The sequence below is a fragment of the Electrona antarctica genome, assembly GCF_951216825.1.
Source record: "Electrona antarctica genome assembly, chromosome: 9".
Classification (NCBI taxonomy): domain Eukaryota; kingdom Metazoa; phylum Chordata; class Actinopteri; order Myctophiformes; family Myctophidae; genus Electrona; species Electrona antarctica.
In genome coordinates, this window is record NC_136790.1 from 23,835,682 (window position 1) to 23,858,643 (window position 22,962).

A 22,962-nucleotide genomic window follows, 5' to 3' on the forward strand; every position below is an offset into this window, starting at 1 on the left:
ATCTTATAGCTTGATTTACTCATTTACTCATTTTATTATATACTTATTGTCATTGTTCTCAAATATCTCAAATTTGTTTATTTATAACCAAGATTGTTGACTTTCCTTTGGCATTAAGCAATGTTGAATTTAGTGCCAATAAAAACAATTATTGAGAGCCCTGTGACATACTGTAACTGACATGGGATAAAGCTAAGTTTGTCTCCTACCAGAGGATCAGTCTCCATGGAGCTGGGTGGTGTCTGCCTGTGAGGCATTTCTCCAAAGGGTTGCCCAGGGCTACCAGATACTACACTGGGTGGAGGCAAATGGAATAGCTTGGCCTGATCTTGCTGGGCAGAGGGCCAAGGAAGGGTACCCCTCACCCACTCCACTGGGTCCTCCCATACTGCCTTCTGACCACGGGCCTGAGGGCAACACACAATAACAGAGACAACTCATTTACACCAAATATTTCCTGAGAAAGGAACAAGACTGGCACTTCCTGACGAATCCTGAGGAATAAGTACAGCAAGATGTTAAACTGGCATTATCATCCAGCAACACGGCCTTGTAACAAAGACAAAAAACAAAAGAGTAAAGCTGAGGTTTCCAACCTTGATGCCATCCTTGGCGCCTTCCTGAAGGTATGGGATAATGGAATGGTTCCAAAGGTCAATAAACCAGGATCGAAAATCGTCTATTGTGACCGGGCAGGAAAGGAAAAAGCAAGGGCCTATAGGAAAAGTAGAAAAAAGAAGATAAAACGGTATGTTAATCTAACAAAACAAAAACAATGCACATGCTCTTTTTACAATCAGTGCATCTCAGAAACTCATTCTTCATGTGTTAACAGCCTTCTGTACCAATGAGGAAGTCAGATGTGCTGTGCTTCTCCAGGAAGGTGTGCAAGTGGTACCACAGTTTGGGCACCCAGTCCAACACCCTGATCAGGTCCTCATTTGTCAGGCTCCTTTCGTCCTCAGCTTCCATTAGCTTCCTGTGCAAGTAACGCACCAGGAAGCCATTGGCTGGCTCCACATTGTTGGAGAAGGTCACCATCCTATACAGGTAGGCAGGGGGGAAATAATATAAAGGGTCTACAAGCTGTGTGCCCTTACAGATGTAAACTGGAAAACCAGCTAATTATCTTCATATTGTACAGTATATCTGACAAAGAGTGATGTTAGATCCAGAAATGTAACAGTTTTCAGTCATACAACTAGTGTATTTCGCATTTGACTCGTCTCTCACCTAAAGCTCAGATGTAGGCTGTGGTTAGCGTTCATCTTCACCGGTTGATTGCTTGTCCCAATAATATAAGGGCTAAAGAAACAAGTGAATTGACAAGCTTAGTATGATTTTATGCACTTCTGCATTAAACCAATGCTTACAACCAAGAAAGAAGCAACTCACCATTTGTGATATTTGCAGGTGAGTGCACCGTTGACAAGCTCACTGATAGTGGCTGGATCATGAATGTCATCCAATATAATTATTAATGGAATTTCTGATGTGCTTGTTTCCCGGTCTATTTGATTGGCAAGGTTGGAAAGATAGAGTTGCAAATCCTGTTAAGAGACAAAAAGGTGATGAGGAGAAAGATAAGAAGATCATGATGATGAATAGAAGCGAATCAGAACGAGTCAATGACAAACGATAAAGAAAAGAATCAATAGTACATGATTCAGCAGCTAATCTTTTTCTCTTGTGACATTTAAAGTTCCTTCTAACCTTGCATGACTGTCTGTGCATATTGAATGTGACCACGATGCCCTCTGTGATTTCACGAGCACTGCGGTCCACCAGGTACTCTGCCAGTCGAGAGGTGAGGTGGGTCTTCCCCGTGCCACTGGGACCGGACAGAATGATGCGGCGGTGCTTGAGAAGCAGGCTGATGTAGTGTTGCATCATGGGCTTTGGGATAAGCGTCTCAAATACCAGGCTGTCTACGCACTTCTCCTTCAAGCCTGTAAAGGTGGAATAGATTCATTATTGTGTTGTAAAAAAAAATATATATGTTGAATTAACCACTTATTTTGTACGACGTAACGCACAGCAATTATTATTATTTTATTTTAGAGAAAATATAGGAGACCAGGCATCATGTTTAAAGTGGTTAAAAATAGGTATTGAACAAGTATTCAGCAACTGGTATTTGATTGATTAATTACTTTACTATTTACAGTTTGCAAAAAGTACAGTTATACAATAATGCTAAAAGAATAACACAAAAAGCCCTGAGGGCTTGTTTGCATTGTGGTCCTATGTATTCAATTCATCAAGACATATAAAGACATACAATACTATACAAGAAACCTTAGGAGCAGTACAAATATATTTACAGGAAAACAGTGGGGGGCTAACAATTTATTTTGGCAAGCTGCTAGAAGACTTGCAGAGAAAAACACAGAGGCGAACCGGGTGCTTACAGGAGATTAACAGCTCAGGAATAGACTTGGAGGAGAGGAAGTGAATATTACAAGTTTATTAATTTAAATGTCACTTCCTCTCCTCCACATTTGTTTTTATATCATCCGGAGAGGACAGATCAAATCTGTACATTAAAAAACACTTAACACATGTGGGACGACCGTATACTATAACAATACAGTTAAGAAAGCTAGAGCCTTTGGCAGAAATTAGTTCAGGAAGGGCCACCTTGCATGTCCTTCATAAACAACTTGGAGCTCCAACAGTCTGTTCTGAAAATAGCTCCACATCAAGCGTAGAGGAGGTGCTTCCCCCCACCAGCCTTCAGGACGAGTGTAATATATATCACCTCACCCACCCCCATGCATCTAGGCCGGGGGTCTGAGTGTCTGAGGGTACTGGACCAGCTGGGCCTGCCTGTGACACCAGGCTGCATGGGGATCATGTTACCCAGAGCCAAGTCTGCCTCTCCCAGTTCAGTCAGTGCTGGCATTCTTTCCTCGCAAAGGCGGAGAGGGGTCGACTACCAAGCAAGCACTGTCTTCATAATCAGTGATGGTACCTCTTTGGTATAGAGTCACTAATGGGGTCTACATATGTGCTACCGTCCCGTGGAATCCCAGTATAAGACTGCATTACCCTTCCCTTCCCCTCTTGAGTCGCAACCTTAGTCGCACCTTCTTACCCTCAGAATTCTCTGATCAAGGTTTAAGAAAACAAAGACAGGCTTTTTCTATTTCCTCGTAATTCTACATCCTTTTTTGTTACTTCTATTATCAGTGGGCTGTGACTTTGACCCTGATGTACTTAATACTGGTTCTCTTTTTAGTATGATATTAGACCATAAACAGTAAGAGTTGAAAACATTGCAATGTAGCAACATCACTCTCTATAATACACTCCCAACAAAGCAAATATATACGGTTGTGTTTATCTATTCAAACAGGGTTACATTTCACGCCGCAATCAGGTCAGCTGAGTTTATGTTTCAGTTTAGGGAGATGACTGCCAGGCAATTTCCAAAGTAAATACATCCATGTTGAACTTTGCAAGACCTTAGAAGCAGACAAAGCGTCAGTCTTAAGCATGGCCGACGGAGCTGTGCTTACTCACCAACAGAGACGGGCAGGCACAAATGCAGTTGCTTTGATAAGGATTTGCTCTCATACGAGTTTAGAATTCTACTCGCTGAACACTTGATAGCCACCTAAGGTAATCAGGGAATCCCAGTCATAAATCATTGTAAGTATTCCTGTGGAGGAGTATACAGTATACTATGCTAGTGTTCAGTCAACAGATCCCCGCTTTCTAAAATTAACAGCTGACATTCAAAATGCAAGCTGCAGGCTTCTTCCAACAAAAACATCATCTGGCTCATTAGCCCAGACACTGACTTGTCTTATTCGCACGAAAAGTAGCTCTTGCAGTGTAGCAATCAACATATTCAGTTGATTAAGTTTCAGTATGAGCTTAACCGTTTCCGTCCTTAGGACGGCTCCACACTTCCTAGGGAACCCAAGGAAGGCTTCAGAGTAAAAGCGGCCATGTTTTTCCGGCACCCCAGAGCTCCTATTTTGAAGGCATCCCGGCACCGATTGTGTTAATGGTACATATATATATATATAGTATATATATATATATACTTCCCCACTACTACAGACCTTTGAGTGCCACTGTGATGCTGCTGGGGCCTCTAGACATGCAGCGAGATGGCTGGCTCTCTGGTGCCTCTCCTCCCAACAGCCTTTTAATGTGCCCCATGCTGTAGCTGTAGATGGAGTCAGTGGACAGACCGAGGCTGGAGGTCGGGTCCACCTTGGCTATATACACCTACATTAGAGACAAGAGACAATATCACTGTACCAATATGGAATAAACCTGGCTATATTCCATCAAATCGTTTGTATTACAAGGACAGAATCAAACATGCAATCACGAGGATGGGTTTTGCTAACAACTGTCCTTTGTATCTGTAGCTAATGACAGCTGCTGTTTCCAATGCATGTCCTTGAAGCAGGCCATGGGGATTAGATGGCCTCTTCTTTGTCATGACTCATGCTTATACAGTATTGAGGATGGAGATGACAGTCCAACAACAACAAACTACATTAGATCACATATTACACGACAAGCTTTGGATCCTTTTCAGGGTAATTCAAGTTCAAACTAAACAAAGTTAATAGCGCATTCTGAATGAATGACATGATCACTAAATGTGTCAATCTCAAGAGTTAAATTAACACTAATGATTTTGTTGCACAGTATACACTGCCACAATGTGTACATCTAGTTCATAGAAATTAAGGTAAACCATCTTTGGCGAACCATGTCATCTGAGGACATTATCTCACCTTAAAAGCCTGGCTGACAGCTGAATCCAGCATGGACCAATCCATCCTGCCATTCACCCTGACTGTACCAATGAAGAAGTCCTGTTGTTTCACCTCCTATCCAATGAACAATGGGAGTGATAGGTAATAAAACGTACAGTACAGTACAGTACAGTACAGTACAGTACAGTACAGTACAGTACAGTACAGTACAGTACAGTACAGTACAGTACAGTACAGTACAGTACAGTACAGTACAGTACAGTACAGCAGGGGTAACCAAAAGTTTCAGCCTGAAACCCCAAAGATAAACTTGGAGATCCCCCAGGACCCAGACAGGAGGCCTACAAAATTACATTATGAATTAATAACGTGGCGATCTACAAAGTCCACAATGTGTCACCTTGTGACATAATATTGTGAACTTAAACAGTATTGATCTGCTATTTTCACAATTTCTCAATTGTTCGTTTGTTATATTTCTGGATTTCCTTTAAAAAAATAAAAAAAGATTTCTTATTTATATGTATCATTATTTTTTACTTTTTTTAGTCAAACCCCATGAAAATGGGTGAGCAACTCCAAAATGGGTCCTGACTCATTGTTTGGGAAACCCTGGAAGTACAGTACAAATATTTGATTATATCGCTGCTGGAAGCAATACAGTAAATGGTCCATGGGAGATTAACCACAGCGTGTGAAAATACTTACGTCTTTGAAGACATGTAAATCGGCAATGGAGACAACAACCCTGACACGGTGGTCGTCTCTCTGTAAGGACAGACTGATGGAATCTGTGAAGACATCTGTCGGAAGAAAAACAAAAACAAAGATTAAGCACCTGTAGTGCCACATGTCATGAAGTAAGCTACCCAGCAACATCCAGTGTTCATTTAACTCATAGTGTAAACATTACAGTTAAATGAATCTGGGTTTTGCTCCGTAGGCACTAGATGAATTGCACAGAATAAAGTACATACTTTTACACATCATATAGCCTAAAGGAAATGAGTTGCATTGGTGTGGTTGACCTTAAAACGGTTTTGTACCAAGGAGTCCCTACCGGTGTGGTTTGGGCTTAACGTACGTGGATGTCCCTGGTTCTCTTAATACACTTAATCTTAATTAAGCTCATTTTGAATCAATGAAAGACCCCATGATTAAGACACTAATTGAGCACTGACATTGATGGAGATACTGTAAGATGTATGTCTACCACTAGACCTGGGTTAAACAGGTAGTCTGAAAACGTACCTCTTCAGACTTCACCTTAACCCGCAGCACTTGCCGTAGCACTTGCCCTAGCCTTGACGACCTTGCAGGCGTATGCAAAGGCTAAACGTATGTAATTTAGAAAGCATATAATGTAGACTTAGCACTCTATAGTGTATACTCAGTTTCATTCTACAGATATTCTACTGTTAGACGGATGTTAGATTCATAGCTTGCTTATGACTATTTGTCTATATGTATTCGATGTATTGTTGTTCTTGCTTATTGTAAATCGCCCTGGATTAGGAGCGTCTACTAAATGCCTAACTAAAAGTAGATTGTAAGCAATAATACAAGGCTTGTCGTATGTGGCAAACCCAACTTTTATGGGAGCCCAGACGTCCTTGTGGGGGATTCAATGAATTCTAGGTCAGTGTTGGGGAGGAGTGTCACCTGAGTTGCTCCCGTCACTCAGCCCCCTGCTGTAGCTTTTGGGCATGTGCATGGCAACAGATTGGCGCGGTGATGAACCCCCGAGGGCTGTGAGACCTGAAGACTGCGAGACAGAGTTAGAAGGGCCCAGAGAGGGGGAGGGGCCGCCTGTCTTCAGCTTGTCATTCTCAGTCTTCAAGCTCTCCACTGTCATCTACAGACAAAACCAGCAGTATTACAATTAGTCAACTCCACTTCAGGATGTATTGTAATACACAATTAAAATGGTGTACTTGCAATGTAATTACCATAATTGTAATACATTTTTACTAAATTAATTCACAAAATGTTATATATTGATTTTGATTAAATAAACAAATCAAATTGATTACTCAACAAATTCCAATGGATATTCATTGACTAAAGAAATTTGTGGCTCCATTTTTGTCACCGTTAAAACCCTTATCCCTAAACTTCTTTGCCTTTTGTTTACTATTTTGAAAAGCATTTTTAGACAATCTACATTGACACGTTGTGAGCTTGTAGACTGGCCATTTTAACTATTCAAAAATGTTTTGCAAAATAGTAAAAAATGGAAGTTTAGGGATAAGGAGTTTAGCGGTGACGAAAATGGAGCCCTTGGTGTAAAGGGAAAAAGGAGGGGGCCCTGGAGCACCCTGTTTAATCTAACACATTGATCACACGTTACCTCCATGCTCGTCATGGCGTCCTGCAGCTGTTCCAACTGACTGGCGGAACTGAGGGCCTCCAAGCGGATGTCCGTAAGTTTCCTTTCCTTCTCCCAGAGTTTTGAACGAAGGTTCGATACCATCTTGTCATCCTCGTCAGCGTCTCCGCAGTGTCTGCCGATGTTATATAATATTTTGGAAGGATAACATGTGTTTAAAAAGTAGAATAACAGGAAATGAGTCTTGGCAACATCAAAATTGTGGTTGTAATTCCAATGTGGACATGTACAGTATTTATCTGTCATTAGACAATTGAAATGTATGTGTGCCATATGTTGCAGTGATTATCTGGGCGTGCTCTGTGATCTCACCCGGAGGAAGATGCAGATGTAGAGGACTTTATCGTTGCGGAACGGTTGTCCTCATCATGGTGGACTTTGGGGGATGAGGGTGCAGAGGTTTCTGGGGTGGTTATCTCCTCAATGTCAGCATACGAGGCTGAGAGCTTGGAACCCTTCTTATTGAAGGCTTTGTTGAAGGAGCTCCGTAGCTGTTCAGAGAGGAAATAAGCTTACTGTCAGCAAAGGTCTGACGACCAGACCCAGGCCAAGTAACATTTATTTTAAACGTCTTGGAATGCCAGATGGCTATAGTTTGTAGTTTACATTATAACAACACCTCTGATAGTGTTGGGCAAGATGTTGATCGCATGAACAGGTGACTTTCCCAAGCTGTCATGTGATTGTCCAAACAATCTGATCCACTTGGTTTTCAGTAACCACCTGGTTCATGCTATACTGTAGGTTTGAATCTATAAATTAACAATGTACCCAGTGAGTAATAATAATAAATACTCAAATCACTTCCATTTCCAACTCTGGTTATGTCCACTTTTCTGAGGCAGAACAGGATGGACAGGAATACCCTGAACTAATCTGGCAGAATGGTGAATTACTGGTCAGTTGGATGCATGTATAATGACAATATTGACTCAGCTTAGTCAGCAATGAGTAGAGAACACACAAATTAAACAGTGCAGCTCATAAACCCTGGGTTTTAACTTTTAATGACCATTCAGGGAATAGAGTACTGTGAGATGGAAAAAGCAGACCACATGGCTTTGGCTCAGTGCACAGTTAGCCAAGCCATATAAAATAACTGTATACTGGGTGCCTGGTGGCTCAGATTGGCGCAGATTGACCAGATTATTCAAAGACCGAAGCGCTCCTTACATACTGTACGCTCCTTGTGAGCATGAGGACCCAGGTTCAAATCCAAGCCATGTGTCTCCTCTCTCTCTGTCCTTGGTTTCCTGTCTCTCTACATTGACCTATCTGCAATAAAGCCCATTTCCCAAAGCAAATCTTTTTTATTTTAATATAATCTTTATCCCACGATTTTGGAACTAATTTTTATGCTCCCAGTGTCAATTATCTAATGTAATGATGGGCGCTACACTTCCTCTGCCAACCTGGGGGGGCAGCGGACTGACCTCATGATTCCTTCTATGCATGAGGAGTCCAAGCTGCTTCTTTTCACCTGACAGGGGGGAATTCCCCCGGCTGGACGTAGCGGGTGGACCAGTTCCTTTCCCCTCCATCAGGCCTCCCAAAGCAAATCTTAAGTAGCCTATAGCAAATTTTACAACTGTAAAGTATTGTATGTGGGCTCAATTTTTTTCTTAATCATGCTGCTGTATGAGTGTACTGTAGTTTTACCCTGTTTATGGATATCATTGTATGTATTTATGTATAATACCACAACAACAAATTAATGGTTAAGATGAAAACACACCCGAAATTATGCTGTGATATATATCACAGCTGTTACCAAAGATGATTATCACCCAACAATTGTAACTAAACAGTACTCAACAGTAATCAAAACCTAGTATAGTCTAGAGTTTTTGTCTGTGTACAACAGAGAACTTAAATACGCTCTAACAGGGAATTCTAATTTCACAGCACGTTAACACTTCTGAAATTATTACTTTTATAGTTACTCTGTCAGAGAAGAATTTCATTATGTGGAATATCTACTGTAGCTAATTCAAATCATACTTAAAATATCAGCATGACGTTTAAATTGATCAAATATGGCCACAGCACAGCGAGTCAGAAAATTAACTGTAAGATTTCTATATCACAAGAGACTTATCTTCCAAATATTTCACTAGTACGACTCATAAAGGGGGCTGCAAGCTGGAAAGGGAAAAGTGGTCAGGGGATTTGGGTTTGGGACTCTGTAAATTACTCACCTCGTAGACCTGAAAGAAAAAGCATGGAAGCATGGGAGAGAGATCAGAGTCATACATTAACAGTCTATTGTAACAGGGAAAGCAGAGAATCACATACTGTACACACATGCAGAAGGACAAACAGAAAGAGAGGTCAAGCAGAACACTGGTTATGTGTGAGTGTGTTGTCAGCACAAAGGCGTTCAGTATGTGACTAATGACTACAAAAATAATAGGTTTCAATGCCACTTATATCGTTGCTGTACGGCAGAAACCATGTATCTCCAGTCCATATTTTAACTTTTTATGTTTTTTTCCCCACATAAAAGTGTCATTAGGCTCAAATCGTGTATGTTGCAGCATGTTTTGAGCTTGTAGATCTGCTATTTTTGCTTTGAATAGAAAGAAGAAGCGCTGCCGTGGTCCGTGCGGTGTTCGTTGGCGAGGGTTCGATAATGAGAATACAAAGCCGAAACGCGTAGGTCTTTCTTTTTAATGCTCTTTGCCGAGATGCCGCTTCAATAAAGGCTTTTTTACTTGACTGTAGCAGAGTGCCTTGGACCTCTTTCTGTATTCCCTGCTGTTTTTGCTATTGAATTTGACTCCTGAAAAGTAACAGTTTTGGATATCTGGTGGTTATTGACAACATATCTGATGCTCTTTGAATCATCCAAGCACCTGGTATGCATCTGACCTTTATGGAAACATTGAGAACTGTTTTGTGAGCATTATATGACACAGGGACAGCACCATGCACAGATTCATGCACCATTCAGCGCTCACCCAGCTCTTCTTCTTCTTCTTCTTGGCTTCCTGCTCCTTCAGACTACCCAGACTGGAGTGGCTGGTGGTGCTGTTGAGGCTGGAGAGGCTCTCTGACGAGTTCTGACGGTTGATCAGCAGTTCTGTTCGCCAGATGAAAATAATACATACGTAAGTTGAATGGGAGTGCTACTGTGCACACTGCAAAACAGTCTCATGAAGATGCTGGAAGCAAATTAGTCCAATTTAGGAAGGAAAAAAAGGTTCTGTACGCTTTCTCCATTGCAGATTTCAGATACCCTGACCGAATACCCTGACCCGACCGTGTGTGTGTGTGTGTGTGTGTGTGCGCGCGCATGCATGCGTGTGTGCATGTATCTCTCGGTATGTCTTGTCTGTGAACCCGAGAACAAATGTGCATGTTTTATATTTATTGCATACAAATGTGCATGTTAAGGTCACAATCAAGGTCAAGGTACCAAGACCAAATGGGTGGAAGTTCAGGGAAACTCGCTGGGAATGATCAGTAGGCTTGGACAAAGAAAGAAAAGAAAAGAGGCCGCACAGCTCGTAGTCACGATGCTAGAAACTTTTATTGAACCGACGTTTCGGCAAACAGGATGCCTTCTTCAGGGTATCCCTTCTTCATACCCTGAAGAAGGCATCCTGTTTGCCACATCTCAGGAACGTTTTTCCTTCCAGTCTACTTATAAAAATGATTTACAGAATGATACAGCGTTTGACCCCTACCTGTTGGTGTGACCTCTGGTTCTGGAACTTCTGGGTTACTCAAAGCCACCTGGATGATTTCCTGCGCTTCAGTGTTTTTGACCTTCAGAATCTCAATGGTATCTTTCAGCTCAGACAACTCAGATTCCTGTAGAAGTGACGGTGAATGAGTTTAAATAAAAACTTAGTTCAGTCAGACAACTCACGAATAGATTTACCAATATTTATTACAGAATGAGTAATGAGTGTGCATATGATATTTGAATTGGCGTTCGGCTCTGCTGGATTTCTCCCTGCTCGGCAAGATTAAGCAACAACATAAAACATTAAGAGCAGGGAGATAGATATACAATAACCCCCCCATGGGGAGCATAAATAGCAGAGCCCACCGGTGGTGCTGGGGTGGTGGTGGGAGCAAACATCACATAACAACCAGGAACCATAGCAGAAGGAAGGCAGGAAGAGCATGCAGACTAGTGAGCTTAAGTAGCCCGCCCAATTGGTCAGCTGACTGCCACATCAGCGAATGACATGAGGGTCTTGCACACACTGAATACACCCACATAGTAATGCAGCATGTTAACCCCTTGAGTATAGTATGCGCCTTTGAGCACGGCATGAACTCCCTTGAGTGTGACTGACTGAACTAACTCCGCAAGCTACGTCTCATTTATCATGTTTGCCAGGCCGACAGGCCAGAAGATGAAGACGATGTTTTTGCCCCGTGTGTCAGACAGTGAGTTTACAACTAATCTCACTGGACCAATCAGTGTGAAACTTTGCATTCATGCTCCAATAGGCCAAGGAAGAACCTCCACCACAATTATTTTCAAATCGGCCTGACGGCCTCATGGTGGCACTATAACAGCCCGCATTATGTTTTGGTGATTGTAGATTAAATTGTCCCTGGATTCATTAGATCATGATGCAACTCCCTATTTAGGCCACATGTCCGACTATTTCACATTCTCCTAAATAAAAAACTCCAGCTATTACTCCTACTGATTTGTCCTAACCTCACACAAATGATACACATAATCTGTGGAGTTATGATGAGCATTTATTATTAAGCTTTGTCATATTCCACTCTGATTGGCTTCATTGGTGTCTACAGTTTTACTAAGGGCCTGTTTTACAAAGGATTGCTAAATAATGAGTGTGATCTAATCCCAAATGGATGCCACACTGAGGTGCCTCTAAACACAGAGCAGAATGTGTGTGTGTGTGTGTGTGTGTGTGTGTGTGTGTGTGTGTGTGTGTGTGTGTGTGTGTGTGTGTGTGTGTGTGTGTGTGTGTGTGTGTGTGTGTGTGTGTGTGTGTGTGTGTGTGTGTGTGTGTGTGTGTGTGTGTGTGTGTGTGTGTCAAAGCCACCTGGATGATTTCCTGCGCTTCAGTGTTTTTGACCTTCAGAATCTCAATGGTATCTTTCAGCTCAGACAACTCAGATTCCTGTAGAAGTGACGGTGAATGAGTTTAAATAAACTTAGTTATCATGTTTGCCAGGCCGATAGGCCAGAAGATGAAGACAATGTTTTTGCCCCGAGGTGCCTCTAAACACAGAACCAAAGTGATTTAACCCATTTTGGGCGGGAACCCCTTTTGGTGTTAGCATTATGTTATGCTTTAGCTATTGAAAAATAGCAGATCTACAAGCTCATAGCGTGCCACCGAGTGGTGCGCTACGAGCTTGTAGGTCTGCTATTTTTGGAAAATCAAAGAACGACTGACATAGAAACATAGCTTTTTCAGAAAACTGTCAGGATGTAGAAGACATTTTTAGAATCTGATCTCAGGTCAGACCTAGTACATAATGGAATAAAACCTGAGCAGGAAAAAAAAAATCTGCCTGTGTTTTCTTTTCAAGACTGTTCCAACTTCTATTTCCATCAATTAGTCCACAACTGGAAGTTTTCCTTGGGCCGTTTTCAAGGTTATTCCCTGTAAGGGTATTGGTGTTTTGGGGTATTCATTCTAAAGAGCTAGGATAATGTATGCTGGGTACGGTCAATGCAACAACGCATACAGGTATGTTGGGAGACTTTTAGTTTCTTAGATAAATCCAAATAAAATGCTAAAATAATACAAAATGCTCCAACTTTCCAATTAAATGAAATAACATCATTATAATAAAATAAAATAAAACAGCCTGATTTCTGTGTGATACCTTCTGTTCTGAGGATGCAGACAGTGTCTGTAGGCGTGCTGTCATCAGCGCCAGGCTCTGCTCAAATGCCGCTACCAGGTTAGCCTTTTAAGATACAGAGAGAGAGAGAGAGAGAGAGAGAGAGAGAGAGAGAGAGAGAGAGCATAGACAAACACACAAGACAGGAGAGACATATAAGTCACAGGCTGCAACAGAAAGGTCTGCTGTCTCACAGGTTCAGCATCAAGCGAATGGCTCTCTCCTTCTGCAGGGAAGACATGGGAGGGAGGGAGCAATGACCAGCTAGATGAAAGAAGGGGTTAGGTGCCAGATGTGAGGGATGACAGCGATGTGACGCCTGGGCACAGACCTCTTCAACCAAATTTAGCATGTTTAGAGTTTAGTACTGAATGTGATGTGTATTTGTGTATAATGCAATGTGGATCCTTATTGAACTCTGTGTTTCATGACTGCAGCATTAGATGTTATGTTATGATGTTATGATCTTTCTATTTCCTTTGGTGATGGAATGTCAAGGTCAGTGTGTGGTTTACTGTAATGATAATGGACAACATGCTTCGAGGTGAAGTGTCAGTTGCAGGCAGTCTCTCGATATCTCTGACGGCCACCGCCCAGCCTGGGCTTCACTCAAAAGGAATCATGCGGCACCGTACAGACGGAGAGAAGGTTCTGGAAGTGACAGTGGAACAAACCTGGCCAAGCTGATACACCCAACATCCAATGGCGTGGGTCAATGGGAGCCAAGCAGGGGGCAGCGGTCAGTCCAAAAGTACAAGGAGGAAAGAGGGACAGCGGCATTAGGCCTGGGTTCGAAGTAGGACTGCCCAATTCATCGAAAGTAAAATTGTGATTTTATGTTTCACTGAAACTTGCCAACTATTTCATACACCATATTTGGTTAGACTCTGTACCTTTTAAAAAGTATACAGAGTTTAATAGAAACAGAACCCTGTGCAACCCATCTTCTCCATCCATCAGCCTCATAGAGGAGCAATAAAATCACAGAGGCTGATATGCACAATGAGCAACAGACACATTAAGAAAATAGTAAAAACACCCCTTTCCACCAAAAAACATCATGAACAATAAGCGTGTTTAAGAATAACGATTAATTCGCATTTTATTGTCTCTTGTTTTGTTATCTCCGTTTTGTTTGTCGTTTTGTTTGTCTTGTATTTTAAAATGGATAAAAGCAAATCATATATTTGCTTAAAGAATCACTATTGCAATATTAATTAAAGTAACTGATAATGATAATCGGGATCGTGCAGCCCTACAAGTTCATGGTCCTATTATGGACTTTTATTAACTATTATTACACCGACTCAAGCTCACACACAAACACATCTGACAAATTTGCTCTTGTTGATTTGTTGGTTATTTGCAGTGGACATTGCTGTATCACATTAGATCTATTTACTATGAAACTAAGCTCTGGTTATTTCACACACCACATACTGTAACACACACTAGGATTAGGATATCACTAATAGTGTTTATAATAGTTGTAGTTCATGGGTTCCATTAATCATTATAACTATTTCATAACGCATCATGCTGAAAGTATCTATTATTAATTGATACCATAGCCACAGGGAATACTTGATATTTCATAGATTTTAATCAAAATATATTTGTATACAGTCTGTGATTGTGTATTTGGGTGACAGTATTGCTATATATGTTTTTTGTTTTTTTTTACATTATAATTGTTTTGCTATACCGTTACAGTATGATAAAATTTTTAAGCTAATGTTAGCTCAAGGCTATCCTTAAAACCCAACATGGAGGCCCGGACGGTTAGCTCAACTGTCTGGGCACCTAGGCTGCTGAGCCAGCCTGATGTGTGTTGCGGGTTCGACTCCCGATCCCGACGGCCTTTGCCGCGTGTCTTCCCCCCCATCTCTCTACCCATTTCCTGTCAAATTACTTTCCAATCTATCAATAAAGGCAGAACAAGCCAAAATATCTTTAAAAACCCAACATGGATTTCAATACAACTTTGGACCTTTTGGGAGAACATAAAACATGTCTGACATTGTGAAAATAAGACAACTGACTGACTCAATAGGGGACAGGGAACTCTGCTACCACTCCAAGACGCTTCTGATTCTTTCTGATTATCTTTCTTCTTTAATGCCCATTGGACATCCAAATAATTTTGGAGCTAAAAAAGTATGATTGTAAACAGTATGGTAAATCCACATCAAATTCTCTAAAATAAAGCTCCAATATTCACCAATAATTTTAGATTTTCACATCATGATAGATACAAAACATTTAATTTTGAAAGAATTTTGAATTATATCCTCAAATATCCAAGTGCAGTTGTTGATACAATGCAAATAGAGTTATAATTCTGAGCCGTACGGTTATTTAAAAATAATGCATTCTGTGGAACATATTATGTGGAATTAGCCTCCATATCCTGCATAATTCTTCGATAATCACACAGCTCATTGTTGAATGTTGATTGATCATCTTTACTTGGAGTATGGTGACTAATAGACTAAACAACGTTAGCTGAAGGAAGGTGAAAAGTGAGAACAGTAGGGGAAAGGAGTGGACAGACGTAATAGAATGTGGAACATGACATAGTTATGCACGTGGTGCATCATGTTTATAAATCACTCTTAACCCATTTAGGCCTGAGTTAAAAACATTCACTTTGAAAGATTTGCGCCACATTTTTACGATTTTTCAAAAATAGCAGACCTACAAGCTCGTAGCGCGCCACTCGGTGGCGCGCTATGAGCTTGTAGATCTGCTATTTTTCAATAGCTAAATTATAACATAATGTTTAAAACACCAAAAGGGGTTCCCGCCCAAAATGGGTAAAGATGCGTGGGAGTGGTTGTAATCAAACCCCTGGGGGTGTGCCACAAACACATGAACTTGCACTTGTTTTCTTTTTCGTCTGTATAGATTATGCCTCAACAACAATGTTCAGAAATCTATTCAGGATGCACTTCTCTCACACTTCACTCCCTTTAGTACTGTGGTTTTTCCATCATCGATGCCTAATGCATATATTTTAATATGGCTTGGGTGGTGAAACCTCAGTTACAAGTAATGGATCAACATAATCTCTCCTGTCCAGCGGCAGTACAATTTACATGATGCATTCTCACTCAGACCAAACACTTGTAATGGATGCATCCAACACAGACATTACAAGATTGGTTTGCCAAAGGGGAGCTAGAAAATATTCCTTTGACAAATCTACTGTCTGTACTACTGTCAATTACAAGGGGGAACTACAGTAAACTGAAACTGGTGGTATACAGGCAGATTTTAGTATACATACATTGGCACTGAGCTGGGTGGTCAAGGTGGCAACCTTCTCCTGGGAAGACTCCAGCTCTCGTCTCAATTTGCGGATTTGCTGTGAAAAGAGTGAACAGTAAGACCAAGCAGTGTGGAGACTGCACTTTACAGACAAATTGACACTGATCACACAAGTACTGTATGGTGGATGTTAAGTCTGGCTTTTACCATGATAATGAAATGCTGTACAGCCATGAAATGTCACAACAGTGCACCAACATGTTTTTATACATATTGATCAGAATGATTCTTAATAGGCCTACAGTCAAATCTGGGTCAATCGTTACTGTTAAATCTGCTACTGGCACTGACATTATTCATGAAATTTGTTATAATGTGTGTGGACAGACATTGCGGATGATATTAATGGAAATGACGCTGGCTGTGAACTCGTTCAAGAGTCAGAGAAACAGAGTGAAAACACAGTTGGATGGATGGACTTGGTGGAATGGAGACATGCTTTTGGAGAAATGGACATAGAGTGAGCAGAAGAGGACCAGCCCGTTTGCCTTACCTCTCCTTGTATCCTCTCCTCGTTCTAAAGACAGCATGGTGAAGGTAAATAAACAAACAGTAGGGGGGAATAGGGTCACAATGTGAGCTTCAGGGGCAGATAAGGGCACTAACTAGTAGACAGAGTAAATATGTTTGACGCTAGAGATAGATAACAGGTGTTAAATTATGTGCTTGGAGTTGGTATCAGGCCAGTGGGAGCGTACAACATGACGGGCATTTGAGGTCACGAATTAGATTAGTGAGAATGAGTTCAAGAGGGGTTAAGAGGTCACTGAATATACTTAAGTATATATACTAAATATACTTAAACCATGGTAACCCAAGAGAGTTAAATGTAGGCAACACTGCTGTATACCAGAACTTCTAGAATAACGTTTTAACCCATTTTGGGGCGGGAACCCCTTTTGGTGTTAGCATTATGTTATGCTTTAGCTATTAAAAAATAGCAGATCTACAAGCTCATAGCGCGCCACCGAGTGCTACGAGCTTGTAGGTCTGCTATTTTTGAAAAATCGAAGAACCACTGACATAGAAACATAGCTTTTTCAGAAAACTGTCAGGATGTAGAAGACATTTTTAGAATCTGATCTCAGGCCTAAGAGTAACCCAGAAGCTGCTATGTCTGTTCCTTGCCAATTGCATTTGTGTCTCAGCCACACTTCAGACTGACATCTGTCTTTTTCTTTGTTTGCAGTTTTGTTACAGATGTTACATATGTTATATTGAATTATAATTACAACAGAATGAGAGTAAGATTGTGAGAAAAAAAATAGTAAAAAAAGAAGCAAAGCAAGGATTCTCATGCAATAGAAATAAAACAAAATGAATTACAACATAATTGTAACTGTTGGATTGTATGTAGCATACAGTATTTACAGTCCATTGCAATTAGAACTGTATTCCAGGGTTAGAACTGTATTTACAGCTGTCATCGAGATTGTTATTGTCTCCACCAGGCCGAAGGCATGGGGAGAGAGTATGTTTTGCACTCCGTCCATGTGTGTGTGTGTGTGTGTGTCCGTCCTTCCGTCCGTCCGTTACCAGCTAATCTCCGGCACCGTTGGCCCGAACCATGCCAAACTTTGCACACACACTCCCTGGATGCCAACGATGAACCTCTGCCCCACATTTTCCAGAACGGCCTGTTATAGCTCCACCAGGTGGCCGACTTTTGTAAAACAATTTTTTTGATATTACTCCTTCATATTTTGTCCAAAAATCCAGCAAATCGTTACACAGTATCTCTATAGTCATGTGATCAAGACAGATCTGTCCGATATTGCATAATTCCATCCTGATTGGCTAACAGTGACTTTCAAAATTTGCAGGATTGGCCCGATTTGAACAAAAAGCCTCAAATCCTGAACGCAGCGTGCAATTTATGTGAAATCTTTCACAGACGTTCCTACTAGGCTGAGGAATATATCCCACCTTTTCACATTGGCCTGTTATAGCGCCACCAACAGGTGGATTTTTGCAAAACACATTTTTGGAACAAAATGCCTCAAATCATCCAATTGCCATCCAAGTCATAAGAAGAAATTGTACCCTTTTCACATTGGCCTATTATAGCACCACCAGGAGGCCACAACCTGACCTGCCCTGGTGGAGACCTGTGCCCCAGGAGGCCACAACCTGACCTGCCCTGGTGGAGACCTGTGCCCCAGGAGGCCACAACCTGACCTGCCCTGGTGGAGACCTGTGCCCCGAGGGGCACTTTTTCTAGTTTCATTGTTATTTCAACAGGCAATATCTAGGGACTAAAATACACCTGCACATTGTCTGCACTTGCTCAATAAAGATGTATCTTTATTGAGCAAGTGCAGACAGTGTGTGTGTGTGTGTGTGTGTGTGTGTGTGTGTGTGTGTGTGTGTGTTTGTGTGCGTGCGTGCGTGCGTGCGTGCGTGCGTGCGTGCGTGCGTGCGTGCGTGCGTGCGTGCGTGCGTGCGTGCGTGCGTGCGTGCGTGCGTGCGTGCGCGTGTGCGTGCGTGCGTGTGTGCGTGCTTTGTCTTCCCCTTAATGCACTCTTAAATTATCTTAAATGATCACTTGGTAAAGTGAACAAAAAGCAGTTTAGCTCATAAATACACTTGGTATTTCACAAACAACAAAAGCAAGAAATAACTATCTACTCACCGAGGAATAGGTTGATGAGGCATTCGATGCCAGAGAGAGGACAGAACCATGTACTGGAAAATAATAAATGAGAAAGTGGAACACTTTATTGGCTACCCAATCTCTGCTGTACGATGCATATTTACTACATATACACAGCACAATGTACAGGATCAGTACGACATTGTTGTGTGCGTGACACAGTGAGAGGAAATGATGAACTCTAGTATCAAATAGAATGCTGACAATACTAAAGAGATGAAGTACATCCAAGCAAAGATGGAGAGCAAGTCTTAGAAATGGGACTAATAAGCTGACCCAGTTTTCTTTCAGCTCATTAGGCCCTTATATAACTCATCCCTAATACTTGCTCTTTATCTCTCTGTTCAGAAAAACAAGACAGATTTTGTACAGAATGAACAGACTCTCTTTAAGCCTGATTTATACTGCACACCCGTGTCCTATGCCGAAAATAGCCGATCTACAAGCTCACAATGCGTTGTTTTCAGTGCGGGACACCTTTGTGTGACTATGTATATGTCAGGCTTTAGGTCATGTTGCGTGGCTCCCTAGAAGGGGGCTTCTCTGAGCATGCTCACCATCTTCGCCAGGCTCACGGAACGACCCAGATCGCATCATGCTCTTGGGTCTGTCAGCCAGCGACATACTGCTGCCGAGGGGAGATGAACCATAGAGGTCGTAAGCTGATTCGCTGGGGGGGCCTATGCTGTTAGAGCGGGTAATCCTGTGGGAGCCACTCGAAATCGGGGCAACTACGATGAAAGAAAGGTTGAGAGAGTGAGGTTGTGATGGAGAGTGACAGACATTAAACTGTATGGGTAAACACAGTATCCAAAAGTTTGAATCTTTCTCAGTCACACGCGCGCGCACACGCACACGCACACATACACACACACACACCATCTAGGGATGCCGCCCCATTTCTGATGACACAGTGTAAGACGACACTGATGGTCCACAACAGTCAAACAGATAAATATAGATTAAGTGACACCCCACACACACACACACACACACACACACACACACACACACACACACACACACACACACACACACACACACACACACACACACACACACACACACACACACACACACACGCGCGCACGCACACACACACGTGAAACTACCTTTCCTCTCTATTTTGTATAGTAAGTATATTGTAGCCAAAATGAAATGACTCCACATGTGGCATAGTCATTTTCCACTTGGTTTAATAGCATAACGTGATATCCCCTCAGAACACAAAAGTGTGTATTAACTACGGTATGTCAACATGGTGTTTCTTAGTAGTTAAGTAGTTAACTGGTCATTCAACATGTGAGTTGACATGGAATGCACTTTGTCCTTCTTTCGCAAAGCTTAAACAGCCAATAAGCAACGGTATTTTGACAGCTTAACGAGTCTCTGCAGTCTTATCAGGTTCAACGCTCATAGCAGGAGAACTTTTTGGAACTTGGCAGGAAAGCTGATGAAGTGGAGACTCACCGACGTTGGTGAGAGGGGCTTTGCCAGAGGAGGGGTGCAGCGCACGGGTGGGGGAGGGCAGCTGAGGTGGGCTGTCGCTCTCCGTCATGCTGACAATGTTGTGGGAGTGACGCCTCCCATGTTTCCCTGCTCCGTCACTATCTGATAGGCTAGAGCTGTAGCGTCTGACATGAGGGGGGGGGGGGGGGGGGGGGGGGGGGGAGAGAGAGAGAGAGAGAGAGAGCATTAATTGTGATGGAGCATAAGCCTTCAGATACATATGTTCTTGTAATTATTGAGAAGTTATTATTGAGACATACTCTAAGCCTTTCTTCGGTAGGGTGTTCCTGTCAGTTTGCAAACTGTAAAAGAAGACAAGTTGCCATAAATATATAGAAAATAATAAATAGACATAATGAGAGACAGTTCATCAAACAGTACAGGTACTGGGGTCAACCTATGCAGTAGAAAGATCAGTGTTACGCCGAAGCTCCACTGCAGCCAGCAGGCGTCCGTCAGCGGCACGTACTCGTCAACGCAAGGAATGTTCCCTTTAAGGTCAATGAAGGGTGCTCCACTGCCGACGGTTGCGTTTGGACAGTGTCACCCATTTGCCCTGGTTAATTTTTTTTACACCGTCCAAACGCAACACGATGCAACACACTCAGGGCTCCGTTTTCGTCACCGCTAAACCCCTTATCCCTAAACTTCTTTGCCTTTTTTACTATTTCGCAAAACATTTTTGAATAGTTAAAATGGCCAGTCTACAAGCTCACAACATGTCAATGTAGATTGGCTAGTTGAACTATTCAAAAATGTTTTTCAAAATAGTAAAAAAGGCAAATAAGTTTAGGGATAAGGGGTTTAGCGGTGACGAAAATGGAGCCCTCAGTCTTACAAGCGCTATACTAGCTACAAGATCTACATGCTCTCAACACGTCACACTGATAGGGGATTCACACTGAGACGGACTGAGTCCATTTCATTCGAACCGTTTCCGAATACGGTTGCCTGGTCCCCGCTGGCCATGATTCACATTGCCAGAGATTCAACAGCACACCCGGGTACACTTGCATAACACACATTGATCCTCCAGGTGGCGGTGTGCTTGATGGCTGGCACGCACGGACACTGACCATCAACTCTGCGACATTGTCTCCAATAAATCCAGACACACTGCATTGCATTGCCTCTTTGGCTCTTTGCCGTTATATTACTTCACTGTCAGCCTGCCTGCTATTCACTGTGTCAGTCAGTTCTGTGCTCCAGTGTCGTGTTTGATTAGTTTGCTATCGATTCTACTTTAGCATCATTATTATTTTGTTTAGCTCGGCCCGAGACTATACGCCAAGCAAAGCCCAAGAGCCACATAATTGGCAGAATAAGATCAGCGCGTACTGCGCCAGTCTGCGCATATACGCAGATTCAACAGGAGACGGGCGGCGTTGAGAAATGCGCTGGTGTTACGCGTCGTGCAGCGTGTGTGTGTGTTTTTTTGTTGACGCTTGGCTCGTCGACTAGAGATTATGTCACGTTCTTAAAAAAAACAGTCCACTTCCTTCTTTAGGTACGCATGCATTCACATTGGAACGATCCGTATCTGAATACACTTCAACGGTCCAGAGACCCGCCCCCCATGCGGTCCCGGGGACGGTTGGGCGATCCGCTCCCGGGAACGGTACGCATCATTCACACTACCACAACATCTGCCAAGTGGTCCCGAGTGCGCACCCGGGACCATAGTGTGAATCGGCCCTGAGATGCGTTGTGAGCTTGTAGATTGGCTATTCTCGGTGTGCAACACCTGCTGCACGCAGCTAAGAGTAACTCAGGCTTTTAATTTGGAAAGGGAAGCCAATGGAATCCACAGGATTAACACTGTTCCTCCCTTTGGAACGGCACAGGTACAGGGAGTAAGTGTCAACACCACTGAGTGCCAAAACTCTCCAGCCTTGACCCACCTGTCAGGGAGGTTTAGGGATGTTCTGCTCCCTGCCCCCCAGGTTCCCGTGCCCCTTGTCTCCTCTTTGTAATGTGCCTCTGTCCTGACAAACCTCCCACAGGGCGGGACACTCATCTGGAGTGGCAGGGACTCCATGCTGCGGTGCATGCCCGACAGCTTGGGGTACAGCAGGGGAGAGCTGCGGCCGCTCAGACACTCGCTGGTGTAAGACCCAGGGGAGTCGATGTGAAGGACAGGGGCCGGGCTGGGAGTGAGGCGAGGGCCAACGCGAGACCCAGCCAGGTCCTGGAGCTTGGAGTAAGGGGGAACTTTGGGTGGCAGGTCCTGGATGATCACACAAGAGTCCAGGCTGTTGTAGTTGACCTTGTCTAGGTGAGCCAAGCTAGGAGGACGCCCCAGAGACTTGCAGTTGAGCATCCTATGAATTAGACATGAGGAGACAGAACAGTCAACAGGTGGCGCAGAAAACAAGGGTGAGTCCTGACACATGCTGTTCAGAGATCCTGCATAAGGCATGAGTACACAATACAATACATACTGAAGCACGCAGTTGCTTTTTCCCTTGCTTATATAAACAGTTGTA

At 42.7% G+C, this 22,962-nt stretch overlaps 1 protein-coding gene across 1 annotated transcript in view; it reads right to left on the bottom strand.

Moving 5' to 3' along the window:
• Positions 1 to 22,962, bottom strand: part of nav1b (neuron navigator 1b) — a 71,110-nt gene that overhangs the window by 3,932 nt on the left and 44,216 nt on the right. The window contains exons 7-29 of the mRNA XM_079510440.1: positions 22,378 to 22,797; positions 20,737 to 20,778; positions 20,438 to 20,601; positions 19,525 to 19,698; positions 18,947 to 18,999; positions 16,808 to 16,831; positions 16,274 to 16,351; positions 12,967 to 13,050; positions 12,174 to 12,251; positions 10,824 to 10,950; positions 10,095 to 10,216; positions 7,447 to 7,625; positions 7,096 to 7,249; positions 6,408 to 6,600; positions 5,454 to 5,548; positions 4,764 to 4,859; positions 4,074 to 4,242; positions 1,714 to 1,949; positions 1,396 to 1,550; positions 1,234 to 1,305; positions 846 to 1,042; positions 597 to 715; positions 210 to 407 (exon numbers count right to left, since the gene is read on the bottom strand). Of these exons, the coding sequence (XP_079366566.1) occupies positions 210 to 407; positions 597 to 715; positions 846 to 1,042; positions 1,234 to 1,305; positions 1,396 to 1,550; positions 1,714 to 1,949; positions 4,074 to 4,242; positions 4,764 to 4,859; positions 5,454 to 5,548; positions 6,408 to 6,600; positions 7,096 to 7,249; positions 7,447 to 7,625; positions 10,095 to 10,216; positions 10,824 to 10,950; positions 12,174 to 12,251; positions 12,967 to 13,050; positions 16,274 to 16,351; positions 16,808 to 16,831; positions 18,947 to 18,999; positions 19,525 to 19,698; positions 20,438 to 20,601; positions 20,737 to 20,778; positions 22,378 to 22,797 (3,229 nt within the window). The remainder of the gene's footprint in view (positions 1 to 209; positions 408 to 596; positions 716 to 845; positions 1,043 to 1,233; positions 1,306 to 1,395; positions 1,551 to 1,713; positions 1,950 to 4,073; positions 4,243 to 4,763; positions 4,860 to 5,453; positions 5,549 to 6,407; positions 6,601 to 7,095; positions 7,250 to 7,446; positions 7,626 to 10,094; positions 10,217 to 10,823; positions 10,951 to 12,173; positions 12,252 to 12,966; positions 13,051 to 16,273; positions 16,352 to 16,807; positions 16,832 to 18,946; positions 19,000 to 19,524; positions 19,699 to 20,437; positions 20,602 to 20,736; positions 20,779 to 22,377; positions 22,798 to 22,962) is intronic.